General features: G+C 45.3%; 1 protein-coding gene across 3 annotated transcripts in view; it reads right to left on the bottom strand.

Moving 5' to 3' along the window:
* The window catches only part of TRPM8 (transient receptor potential cation channel subfamily M member 8), a 104,941-nt gene that overhangs the window by 12,744 nt on the left and 78,505 nt on the right, over positions 1-13,692 (bottom strand). For all 3 annotated transcript variants that reach the window (XM_063341696.1, XM_063341695.1, XM_063341697.1), the window contains 7 exons: positions 10,079-10,208; positions 7,438-7,583; positions 6,581-6,693; positions 5,896-6,112; positions 2,211-2,302; positions 1,810-1,951; positions 184-355 (listed from right to left, as the gene is read on the bottom strand). In XM_063341696.1, the coding sequence (XP_063197766.1) occupies positions 184-355; positions 1,810-1,951; positions 2,211-2,302; positions 5,896-6,112; positions 6,581-6,693; positions 7,438-7,583; positions 10,079-10,208 (1,012 nt within the window). The remainder of the gene's footprint in view (positions 1-183; positions 356-1,809; positions 1,952-2,210; positions 2,303-5,895; positions 6,113-6,580; positions 6,694-7,437; positions 7,584-10,078; positions 10,209-13,692) is intronic.

The following is a 13,692-nucleotide window of genomic DNA, read 5'->3' as shown; positions in this document are numbered from 1 at the left end:
GTACAGCCTGAATTACTGCTACCGACCACAATATGAGTGGCCTCCTCCTTCCTCGCCCCCCCATGAGACATAAAACTTGCATTGTCGCTGCTTGGAGGAAAGGGGTCAACACAGGACTGCACAACCACTGAAAGAACAGAGCGTTCCACCCGCCCAGGAGAGCTTCCCACAGAAAATAGGTACCGTCAACATCATCAGGATACTGGCCAAACATAGCCAGGTATGGCTCATAGATGACAGATCGAAATATCCACTCCCAGCGGTGCTCGTTCTTCCTCAGGATGCCTTGCCTGGCCACACCAAAGGCCACCATCCACACAGCAAAGAGAAACAGGAAGAAGAAGACATCTATCATCTGAAAAAGGACAACAAGCAAACGTCTTAGTGCCCCACTGTGTGCCTGTTGCAAGCCACACGTGGCTTCTTTTCTCCCTGATTTGATATTAGGGAGGAGAACAAATATTAGAAAAGCCCACACAAGTTAGCACCATTCCAATGCAAGTTTTCAGATCACTGGTCCATAAATTTACCGTCACCAACACGCATACACAAATAATTCACCATTCCCACTCAGGGAACTTCAAAAATGTTTATGCAACCATAAAAGCAAGGCACATTTCAGAATACAGGATGTCCCCCTGGCATCAGACAGGCTCCACCCACAGAAGCAAGTTCCACATGCAAAGACTATTTATGCAACAACTGTAGCTGCAAACCCTGCAGCTGAGCGTCAGGTAAAAACGGCCACCACTTCTGAAAATGCCACTTTGGGTGGCTTCAAACCAGCATTCATAGTCTAGACACTCCAGCTAACAGTTTCATGAATGTCTAGCTCTTAACACTATACAGGTTACTGAAGACTGGTAATGTCCCAGCTGAGCTTCTCTGTTTGTTGCAGACCCACCTCCACCAACATCTGCTCTTCCACTAGCCCCAGGCATCTTTATTATTAGACTTACTCAAAAGCCATCTCTTTTGAAGAAGGACAAACAAGAGAAAGATGTACAGGAAACAATCCTGTGTTGCTGCTTACACATCATAAGGTGATCAAGGACCAGGTCATCTCTAGACTTCAGCTTTGCAGCAGCAGTACATGGCAAAAGCAAGGCTTTCTGGGTAAGCAGCTGCAGACTACGCTGTTACTCCCATTGTCACCACACAGATGGTTTTTCAATTCCATGTACAAGGTCAGCTCCAGGTGACAGGCACAAATTCAAGCAGACCTACTCCAGCTCTCCAGTGCTCCTCATTCCCACACCCACAGTAAGACACATCTGTATTATACGGAATCCCACTGTCTTCCTATTACCTTTCCCAGTCTGCTACCAAACATCTCCTCCAGCTACAAAGGACAGAATTAGCCCAGCCACTCCACGAGAGGCTCCTCACCACCCGCTTCTCCAGTTACGTGTGTGACCGATGCAGTGGAAGACAAAAATCCTCCTCCTCTACCATTTATCATCATCTCGTTTGGGGAACGCTCATGTGAGCGACAAGAGGGATGGAATAAACCACTGAAACATTTGAGACATGTAAGACAAGAGCTACCAGGAAGCAAATTTCCTCTTCTGTTCTTCCGCCTGATCTTTATTCTCTGTCCCTGTGCAGAGGGAAAGAAAAAGGCCCTGCTCTTAATTAGGCCCAATTTAAATCTCAATTAATCCTGTTTAGCAGATTTAAAAGAAGGAGAGAACTTGCTGCCATCATCAGAACAGTGGTGATTTTCACTTTTGGCGGGGGGGAGGGGGGGCGGGGAAAGGCGTCACATCATTTATTTAGACTCTTCTTGAATAACTGCCAGAATCTTACCATCCTCTGCAGCATAATTATTTTGGGTCCTAGATTCCTGCTAACTGTGAAAATATGGATCAGCCTCAGAGTAAAAACTATGTAGTCCAAACAGAAAATGACTCTCCCAGAATACCAAGAGCTTTCATCAGATGAGTGAAGCCTGATGGAGACAGTAAAAGAAAATGAAGAGAAGCATTGGGTAAAGCATGCAGAAGTCTGGTAAAAATACACTGAAAGATGTTCCCTAATCACTTTATTTTATTTCTTTATTTGCTTTTACAGATTTAGAGTCAAGACTTGGCAGTATTTCAGGGCGTTTCACGAACAGGGCGTTTCCCAAAAATCCCAGTACAGGCTGTAGTCAAAACCCCGGGAGGAAGCAAAGCCTTAATGTGGCCACAAGAAAAGACACTACTCACCTGAACACAATCCCTGCTATGAAGTAGAAGATTGCTAGCGTATCCATAACATTCCACAGATCTGAGAAATACTTACTGCCATTCATGTACCACTGGGAAGGAAAAAGAGCAGAAAGTAACCACCACACAGCACTGGCCAGCAACATGGGGAGCTCATCCACCCTCCCCTCCCCTCTCCCCACTGGATGGCCTCATGGTAAATATTCCACCCACTGCAGCAGTAAGGATTGTTTCCTTGCCCAGTTAATATTTTGTCACACGTAATAGGTACACCAGAGTTCAGACTGCTTTTAATTTCCCCCAAAAGAGAGGTTTAAATATATCCAGCAATGCCAGAAATTACTGGCAACATGTTTTTACCATTAACTTCTAAAAGGACCGTAGGTCAAGATTTTCTGTGTTTAGAGCTCCTGAACAGATTTTTCTCCTGCAGTCCAGATGTCCTAAGCTAATGCTCTTGCACTGGGACCAGTTAAGCACATCGGTTACACAGCGATTGCACCAGAGTACAGGTTCCTGTGCTCAGAGGGCGTAACCCAACCACACGGGTGCTTGTGCGTGGGGAAGAACAGCCCTGACAAGAGCCGAGATGAGGTACTTAGTGCTCACGCGTGTATACACATGCTGCCAGGGGACCTCAGGACAGATCATGGTATGGTCCGGCAGAACTGCTGCCAAACGGGTCAGAGGAGTCTTGGTGTGACTCCTCAAGAGCAGATGAAACACTGGGAGAGGCAGGAGGGTCACTGTTTCGGGGCAGCTGAAGTATTCTGGCTTCTCTTTCTTCACAGAGCTGATTCAGTAATCTGTCCCTGGCTACACGCACATGCTTTTGATCAAAGATGCAGATTTAATTTATTCTTTTAATTACCTGGCGCTCTATTTCTGAATTGCAAGTCTAGTGAGAATCTTTGCCCGTTCCCAGGCGGTACTGCACCCTGGATCCAACGTCTGTGCAAGAACCAACTTCTGGATCCAATCCAGAGGTGACTCATTAGGACAAGCAGCTTAACCAGGAGAAACCTCTGCCAGGCCTGAAGCAATAGACTGAGTCCCTGATCATAATTCTTTTTAATCTTCATTGAAATAATCAAAGCTTAGTAACCACTGATCAGTACGCTCTCTGTAACTGGCATATCCAAGGAAGGCAATTCTGCTCTCAGTACTTTTAGGGGAAACAGGCATTAATGGGAGTTTTCTTCTAAATGCAGAAGATCCACTGTACTATACCAGTTGAACAATTGTTGCATTTTCTTCACGTGATGGGATGCATCGCTAAAGATGGACAGTTGTGGCAGCTACCAGGGTGTCAGGCTCAAGATACTACCAGACACTATTTCTGTTTCAGCATCTTGGGACCCGCACACATTTTTCTTACTACTTGAGGTACCAAAGGTGGAGCACTGAGTGGGGACAGCATGTCTGACACCCATGACATCGGGTTGTCTCTGTCTAGTAACTCCCTGTATCAAACGTAAGTTGTCTTGCTATACATGACAGTGAAGCAGTTTTATGGGAAAAGCTAGATGCATATGGTCCAAAAGTCTTTCACAAAGCAATAAGTGTATCACTGCACTACAGCTGTATGGAATGCAGCAGGTTTAAGCCTGATGCCTCTTCTATTAAGGGCACAATTGTGGATGGAGAAAGGAAATAGGTTTTGGTGTTAAGCAGAAACAGAGAGAAAACAGGCAGATGTGTATAAACGAGTGGGAACAACCGAGACTGCAGTGCAGTTCAGTCCTTCAAATATCAAGCGGTTCCCACTGGTAAGAGTGCACCGAGGTTCCATCCGGATTCCCTCTCCATTTGAGAAAACGGGGCTTTCCTGCACACCCCACGAGTCTACCCACTCACCTGGCTGGAGGCTACATCCATGTGGCTAAGAAGATAGCAGGAAAAAGGCATCTCCAATTTCACTATTGCCATGACAGCTCTAAACGGGATATGAAAAAGTAGGTCCGGCTAGTTAAAAATCTCTAGGACCATCAGAAGTGAAAACAGGGCTGAGCCCGAGGCTTACACTTCAGATACAGTTCAGTTCTGCTGAACGGTGAAACAACCTGCTTTAAATTTGGAACAATGTCTGGTAGCTGGCACTTCCTCCGACACACCACACTCTAATCAGAGGGCTGATTTCTCCCCAAAACTAGTTATCTGACTGCAGCAGCTACAGCGGGGCCGTGGGCAACGCTACTCTTACTTTTCCTTTGATATGAAAACAAAATCTGAGACATACCTCTTTTTTTTTTTTTTTTTTCCCAATATGAGGGACACAAATACTATTTTGACCGCAGAGTTAGACAAATACACATACAATCTATCTTGGAGGAAGCCAGGGAGAAAGTTTCCTGAGAAACTGAGATGATTGGGACACTGCTCTGCATTCTGCTCCTTAGCAAAATAGGTTTGAAGCCAGGACAGTGACTTTAAGATAACTTTAAATCTTAGATAAACTCTCTGGTTTAGCTGCCTCCACTCTCACCATCAAATTGGTACAGCCAGCAGCCATTAATGGGATTACTGGGATCTGAAGCTGTTCTACCTGCTCAGGGTAGTGAGAAATAGTGACATTGGTAGGGAAAAAAGTTTCTGTCCCTAAGGTTTTCCCCAGGACTTTTGCTGGGTACACATGGGAAGTACAAGGTCAGGTCCAGAGACACCAGAACCTAAATCAGCAGAAACAGATACTCCATTAGTGTTTTCATTGCAACAGAGTCTTTTACTTTTTCCCCCATTTTCCTTAGCAAGTAAAGTTGCCTTAAACAGGGTACCACCTTGACTATTAAAAAGGAAAAAGATCACACAGTAAGTTAAGCACAGTAACATCAACATTCGGTAATGCCATTTAGGCTCAAGTAAGAAATGTTATTTCAGGGTGGTCTGATCCGGCAGATCACCCACAAACACTCACGTGGAGACTTAACACCTTCCAGTGCAATCAGAAAGCGACACCGCGCTGAAACCACACACCCCTTTCTCTTCCAGTTTCCCCAGCTTCTCCCCACTATTCTGAACACTGACTGGTAGAGACCAGCTTGCCTGAAAACCAACATGTTTCACGTGCCCCCTTACATATGAAGTGAGAAGAGTATCTACTATGCCGCTGGCTATAAAGGCAGTCCTGCACGCGGTTCCTACAGCAGCCCCAGCCATGCAGGCAGTACAAAGTTGGTCCTTGGGACTACGTGAAACTAACAAAAACTGCATTTATGATTAAAAGATAAACAGAAATACATAATGATATGTCGCTCATTGGTTAAAAAAAAAAAAAAAGGAGGGGCAGGATGTGGAGAAGAGAGGCAGGAATCACTTGATCTAGGGGTATACACCCAGATAAATGTGTTAATTCTAAGCTCCTGTTCTCAACTGCTTTGGCAATCCAAGTCAAGCGCTCCTGAGAAATATCTTCACTGGCATTAGCTTATCCACACAGCCTCAAAGTCAATACACATCCCACTTGGTGCATGGACACTGCAGCTATTGGGGAACAAAGAGCAATTAAACATCGGGGGGAAACAAAAAAAAAAATTAACTGTGCCTTGAGTTGCCTGAACATCTCTCTCAAGAAGTGGCTCCCCAGTAACTTAAAAGCAGCTTGCACTGCCTTTCGCTACTAGCAGGGGAAAAACCATAAGGCTTTTAATCTAGCACTAAACATTTTTGGTTTGCAAGCGCTGCCTACTTGTCTCACTTCATCACAAAGAAGAATGAAGACCAGCACATAAAGGATCATCTCCAGCACGGTAGGTTCCTTCTGGAAATCCATAAGCAACACGTAGGCAAAGAGCAACAGGAAAGCGATGTAGAAGATGACGGTCCAGGAGAAGACCACAAAGGGGGAGGTGAAGAAAGACACATAATACAAGAAGAGTTTCTTGCTCTTCTCCACAGGCTTTTTCCTGAGGAATTGAAAGAGGGAAAAGGTCTCTAAGCATAGCTTTTATACCTGGAAACATTTGTGCTCTTCATTAATGTGAAAATGACAAAGGTGCAGTCTAGCACAGGACGTTAGTTTAAAGGTAATGCTGTTCTGCATCCCCTGACTTCAGACATGCAGTTGACACATCTTAACTCCAGATCAGAGCAAGGACACGATCTGTCATAGGTTCATTCAGCCATTAAATGTCTTTATTTGAGAGTGGTTGAACACTGGAACAGGTTCCCCAGAGTGGCTGAGGAGTCTCCATCCTTGGAGATACTCAAAACCCAACTGGACACAGTCCTGGGCAACCTGCTCTAGCTGACCCTGCTTTGAGCAGGGAGTTGGTCTGGATGATCTCCAGAGGCCTCTTCCTGTCTGAATTGCCCTATGATTCTATGATTAGTTGACTCGCTTTGCTTCTGCTAATAAGAAGCCAGTTGATTACCTGAATGAGATGAAACCACAGCCTATTAAAGGGAAAAAGAACAGACACAGTAAAATCTTCCAGTTCTTAGTATCTCTTGAAATCTCTCCATACCACTGCTTGGAAAGGAAATTCTGCAGGGAAGAAGAAAATATCCTCGTTTGTTCTAACAGCAACAAAATAACTTTGGAATGCTATTAGAGGACATTTGATTCAGTAAAAAAGCACCAAAACTTTGAGATTTCAATCAAAATAACTGGGATTCCCATTTCAACAATACAGAAAGCTTTCTGAATCAGTAACAGTGTGCTGGTTCCTTAGTCTGGTGATCCTCCAGTCTACGTGATAAGGAGTTTAAAATGAGACTGAACAGGACTTGACCTGATTTAGAAGGCACTTTGTGCTGGGCAGTACATCCACACAGTGCATACATGGAGTTGCACCGAGGGAGAAGTCAGTTCAGGCAGTCTTTATCATCTAGCTCATTCTGATTTACAGCTGTAAATCACATCTTCCCCTCTTGACTTAGCATTTGTGCACAAATCAGCCACCTCCTATTTCAAGAAGAGGAGCCACACTCCCATCCTCTACTAGCAGCAGTCAGTGCTCCCTGGGAAGCATTTCACAGCACTACAGACGCTGGTTCTGTGAGCGTGCTGCAGGACACAGCTTTGGTGCGGTCACACAAAGCTCAGTGTTCACATGGCTGGGAAACCTTGCCCGGAGGCTCCCACTTCCGCAAGGACAGCGTCTGAGTACTGGCCTTTCACCGGCTGTTCACGAGGATGTAGCATTTTCACCGCAATAATATTCATTTTTAAGCTACTCAGATCACAAGAGTTAGAGCAAACTGTGCACTTTCTTTCCACTGACATTACCTGCACGCCTGGCTGTGCGATGAACTGCTGGTCTTTAGCTTCCACTGCTAGTTCCAGACAATTGCTCCCTCCCCAGGCTTCACAGGAATAGGTCAGCAGCTGCTCAGCCAGATCTTCGTCATTGCTGTAGCACTCAGTGAACAGCTCTGGAAGAAAACAGCAGCCCCACACTGGGCTCCAACTTCAGACTCCATTTCCCACCTACTTGGGTTCAATTGTCTTCACCGACTTCCAAAGTTTATAATATTAAAGCATGCAGACACAAGAACTCTTTCCACATTTTCAGCATGGCAAAACAACGTGCGTATTGCTTTACAGCCCCACTTGCAAGCATTAAGCTTTTATACAGAATTCATGTCTGGATGAAAACTGTAATATTAAATCAGCTCACACAGAGATACCATTAAGTTGAGTTCTGCACTAAAAAACTGAGTAAAAAAATATTAACTTCTGCTACTCAAATGACTCAGTGGATCTGCTTGTTTCATCTTCTTTTCATTCATTTAGCGCTGATCTAATGACACAGTCATAGCAGTCCCACATTAGCAGCAGAGTTGAACAACAAGGGCAGAATCTGATGCTTTTTCACTGGGAAATGCCTTGAAAACGTAGTTGTTTTAGAAGAGCTATGAGCATCTTATTCTGCCTCTAGATTTTTGTGCATAGAGTGAGAAATTATTTCTCTTTCCAGCTCTGGACGTTTCTCACTTGAAGGCGGTTCTGTTGGTGTACCTGCGACAGTGCACAACTGCCCTTAAGAACGATCCAGCCTCTTATCAAACACACCAGGCTTCACTAGAAGCTCTTCAACGGCATGTTTTCCCAGGCATTTCCCAAACAGCTGTTACCATAACAGCAAGGATGCATGTGTACAGCAATACTTTCAGCTGGTATTACCACATACACTGCCATACGCACAGATCTTGACAGACCGACTTCAATGAGACCTGTTTACGTCTCAGTGTCTCGCTAAATAATGAGGCCTGAGGGACATAGATACCTTTAAGAAAGTCTATTTAAGCAGTTTTCACTTTGGGAAGGAGGAGTACTTTCTGGCAACAAGCAAGATATTTTCAGTGTGGCCTTGTGCCACTTCTTAGTGGACAGTGAAATACCTTTGCCCATATACACACAAAAATAAGGCTCAAGTTCAACAGGTCAATCCAAGAGCCCAAGAAAATCCAAGAGCCCAGGTCAATCAACGAGCCCAAGAAAAAGAACAGTCATGGTCTGCTTTTAGGAGCAATAAAACAATATCCATCTGTAGAGATTTTCGAGATTTGGCTAACCGAAGCCATGACTGAACTGATTGAGTCCTGATGGTAACACCACCTCCATGAGAAGAGTGGACTAGAGGCCTCCAAAAGCCCTTTCCAGCAACATTTCTATGATTCCCTATTTGGCCTGCAGGGTTATTCCACCTTAACTGTCACCTAATCTGACTTATGGTGATGACAACAGATTGCTGGGCAGAATGCAGTTACAGATCCACTGTTTGCTGCACCAGGCAAGAGAACGCGGCCGTAACATATACTTCCTTCCAAGTTTAGGACCAAGGTCCGGCTCCACAGGGTGCACCACAGGTAAGCTTCATTCTGGGTACCACAAATGAATCCCTGCTCTAGTATGTGCCAACTGTGCTGGCTTTCACTTGCATGTTTCCCTGAATAATCTGCAGGATAACTAGACACTGAGGAAACGTTAGCGTGATTGCTCATGAACAGGAAGTCCTTAAAAAAAAAAAAAAAAAGACCATTCCCCTGCTCTCCTGTCACCCATTACCCTCATTAAGTAAGAAATTATTGGTCACTCCAGCCCATGAGATGCAGGGCTCAATTCTGAATCAATGACAATCATTTCAAACGGAGAAACTGAAGGTCATACAAAAGAAAAAAAGAAAATCTGAACTAGATCTGCATTCTCAATGGGAGACAGTATTGCATATTACCTTAGAATAAGGATTTTGCGCTTCAGAATTTAGGAATTCAACCCACTTTTTACCTGCAATTTATTCTCAGGCCCCAAAAGTACTCCTCCAAATTTGAAGGATGGCTCTTCTTTACCTGAATATTACCAGCACTCAGGCAGAAAGCTTCTCTTATTCTCTGTTCTTGCTATTTCTGGGCACCCTTCTTCAGCCTTGCCATTAGAGCTAGGTAGCTTTTCTTCCCAATGAAAGAAATTCCCTATCAACCCCCACGCACACCCCCAACACCCACTTTTGGAGCCAAACTGTTTAGACAGGACACAGTTTCTACTGGGAACAGATGGTGTGGAAAAGACTACCAGAAGTAAAAACACATTTTAACAGTAAACGGAAGCATTTAACGTGGATATCTAGTTTTCTAAATAAAGCTTTCTTTCTGCTTCCTTTTGAGATGTCATTTCTCTTGTTTATAAATCAGGCTGAATTTCTGGGCAGCATTTCAGGCAAATTCAATGAATTATCTTGCCTTGCCATTTGCTGAATAAAACCAGTAGGGTTATCAGTTTGTTTTTCCGCACAAAATAAAAACCTCACTATGCAATCATTGCTACGCATCAGACCTGGAGATCATTAAAATGAGTAATGTTCCAAGAAAGGAAACAATTTCCTGACCCCTTCTATTAAAATTCTAAAGGACTTAGAGAAGGCACTTACCTACTGCTCTTGTCTCATACTCATTAGCGAGTTCCTCAGACTCACCAGCAGCATTTATATCATTCTTCACCTTTGCCATGCTTTTCAGGAGCTTACTGGCCCCAAGGGCTGCCAAAGTGCAACCTCTGGTCTAGAGAGAGAGAGAGAGAGAGAGACAAGTCATGCAAAGCCCTCTGCAAAGAGAATGTGATAGGTTCTTTAAAAATTATCCCCCTTTTTTCCAGCTGCTCAGTTCCCAGTCAAGACTGGCAAACGAAGATCCAGTTCCTCAAAACGAGTGGTAACCATCAGTGTATTCTGTGACAACAACTTCGTGACAAGTCCAAAAAGTTTTGTGTTTAATAGCTACAGATCAGTTTTGCATCTCTGGCTGAAGATTCACAACAAGAGGGTCTGCTCCATCACAAGCTACACTACCATTTCCACTGGTGTGGAAACCAGTCTGGATCAGTTAGTTGGGTGAACCCTGAACTGGCCAAACTATGTCAGTTCATTCCATTCAAAACATCTACACGCACAGGGAATGTTCCGGACATGCAGACCAATGTGCAGACCAAGAGGCACTCTGTTTCAGACACGAAGACCAACATAAGCAGAAATATTCATTAGCTTTGCTTACATTAGCCCTGCATTTACAGCCTGTGAATTATGTATTTGATATAATCATCACTAAATGTTCTGTCTAATCAAAATTAGAAATGGATTTCAATCAAATACCTGGGATCAGAACACATCCATATTGTGGAATGGGTGGGAATGCAGCGCCCAAGCTTGAGCATAGAATCATTTAGGTTGGAAAAGACCCTTGGGATCATCGAGTCCAACCATCAACTCCAGTCTACAAAGTTCTCCCTTACACCATATCCCCTAACACCACATCTAAACGAGTCTTAAACACATTCAGGGATGGTGACTCCACCACCTCCCTGGGCAGCCTATTCCAGTGTCTGACCACTCTTTCTGTGAAACATGTTTTCCTAAACGTCCAGCCTAAACCTACCCTGCTGCAGCTTGAACCCATTCCCTCTTGTTCTATCACTAATTACCTGTGAGAAGAGACCAGCATCAACCTCTCTACAGTGTCCTTTCAAGTAGCTGTAGAGAGTGATGAGGTCTCCCCTCAGCCTCCTCCTCCTCAAACTAAACAGTCCCAGCTCCTTCAATCGCTCCTCATAAGATTTATTCTCCAGGCCCTTCACCAGCTTCGTTGCCCTCCTCTGCACTCACTCCAGCACTTCGATATCTCACTCGTATTGAGGTGCCCAGAACTGGACACAATTCTCAAGGTGTGGCCTCACCAGCGCGGAGTACAGGGGGACAATCACCTCCCTACTTCTGCTGGTCACACTATTTCTAATACAAGCCAGGATGCCATTGGCTTTCTTGGCCACCTGGGCACACTGCAGGCTCATGTTCAGCCGCTCGTCTATTAGAACCCCCAGGTCCTTTTCCACCAGGCAGCTCTCCAGCCACACTTCCCCAAGCCTGTAGCGATGCATGGTGTTGTTGTACGCCAAGTGCAGGACCCGGCACTTGGCCTTGTTGAAGCACATTCCATTAGCATTGGCCCATCAGTCCAATCTATCCAAGTCTCTCTGTAGAGCCTCCCTATCCTCATGCAGATCAACATTCCTGCTTAGCTTCGTGTCATCTGCAAACTTGCTGATGATACACTCTATGTCCTTATCAAGGTCATCAATAAAGATGTTAAACAGAAATGGTCCCAACACTGAGCCCTGAGGGACACCACTTGTGACCGGTCGCCAGCTGGATTTAACTCTATTGACCACCACTCTTTGGGACCGCCCATCCAGCCAGTGCTTGATCCAGCAGATCGTATGCTCATCCAGGCCATGAGCCGCCAGTTTTTCCATGAGAATTCTATGGGGGACAGTGTCAAATGCTTTTCAAAAGCCTAGGTAGACAATGTCCACAGCCTTTCCCTCATCCAGCAATCGGGTTATCTTGTCATAGAAGGAGATCAGGTTTGTCAGGCAGGACCTGCCTTTCATAAACCCATGCTGACTAGGCCTGATCCCCTGCTTGTCCATTATATGACTTGTAATGGCACTCAAGATGATCTGCTCCATGACCTTCCCTGCTACCGAGGTCAGACTGACAGGCCTATAGTTTCCCGGATCCTCCTTTCTGCCTTTTTTGTAGATGGGTGCTACATTTGCTACCCTCCAGTCCATTGGGACCTCCCCAGTTAGCCATGACTTCAGGTAGATAATGGAAAGTGGCTTGGCGAGCACGTCTGCCAACTCTTCCAGCACTCTTGGATGTAACCCATCCGGTCCCATAGACTTGTGCGCATACAAGTGGTGTAGCAGGTCACTGATCACTTCCTCTTTGATTGTGATGACCTCATTCAGCTTCCCCTCCCTGTCTCCCAGCTCATGAGGCTGGGGGCCCAGGGAACAGCTAGTCCCACTGCTAAAGACTGAGGCAAAGTAGGCATTGAGCACCTCAGCCTTTTCCTCATCCTTTGTGACTATGTTTCCCTCTGCATCCAATAAGGGAGGGAGATTTTCCCTAATCCTCCTTCTGTTGTTAATGAATTTATAGAAACATTTTTTGTTATCCTTAACAGCTGTAGCTAGGTTGAGCTCTAGCTGCGCTTTGGCTCTCCTAATTTTCTCCCTGCAAAGCTTTGCTATATCCTTATAGGCTTCATGAGAGACCTGCCCCCTCTTCCAAATGTCATAGACTCTCCTTTTGTTCTTGAGGTCCAGCCAAAGGTCCCTATTGAGCCAGGCCGGTCTCCTTCCCCGCCTACTTGTTTTTTGTCATAGGGGGACAGCCTCCTCCTGTGCCTTTAAGACTTCTCTCTTGAAGTATGTCCAGCCTTCCTGGGCTCCTATATCCTTCAGGGCAGCCTCCCAAGGGATTTTGTCCAGCAGTCTTCTGAACAGGTCAAAGTTTGCCCTCCGGAAGTCTAAGGTGGCAGCTTTACTAACCCCTCTCCTTGTTTCTCCAAGAAGCCAAAATTCGATCATCCCATGATCACTGTGCCCTAGAAGCCACCAGCCTCTACTTCCCCCACAAGTTCTTCCCTGTTCACAAGAAGCAGGTCCAGGAGGGCACCTTCCCTCATCGGCTCACTTACCAGCTGTGTGAGGAAGTTATCTTCCACACATTCCAGGAACCTCCTGGATTGTTCCCTCTCTGCTGTGTTGTATTCCCAGCAGATATCCAGGAGGTTAAAGTCCCCCACAAGAACAATGGCAAGTGACCATGAGGTTTCCCCTAGCTGCTTATAGAAAGCTTCATCCGCCTCACTGCTTTGGTTGGGAGGTCTATAGCAGACTCCCACAGCAATATCAGCTTTATCGGCCCTTAACCTAATCCAAACACTCTCCACCCCATCACCAGTATACTTGATTTCCGAGCTCTCATAGCATGCTCTAACATAAACAGGGCCACTCCACCACCTCTCCTTTCCTGTCTGTCCCTCCTGAAGAGCTTGTAGCCATCAATTGTGGCACTCCAGTCGTGTGAGGCATCCCACCATGTTTCTGTGATAGCCACTATGTCGTAGTTTCCCTGGTGCATCATGGCTTCAAGCTCCCCCTGTTTGTTGCGTGTACTGCGTGCATTGGTATAGATGCACT

The sequence above is a fragment of the Chroicocephalus ridibundus genome, chromosome 7, assembly GCF_963924245.1.
Source record: "Chroicocephalus ridibundus chromosome 7, bChrRid1.1, whole genome shotgun sequence".
NCBI lineage: Eukaryota > Metazoa > Chordata > Aves > Charadriiformes > Laridae > Chroicocephalus > Chroicocephalus ridibundus.
The sequence above is the reverse complement of the archived record's forward strand: the minus strand, read 5'-3'. Positions and strand labels throughout refer to the sequence as shown.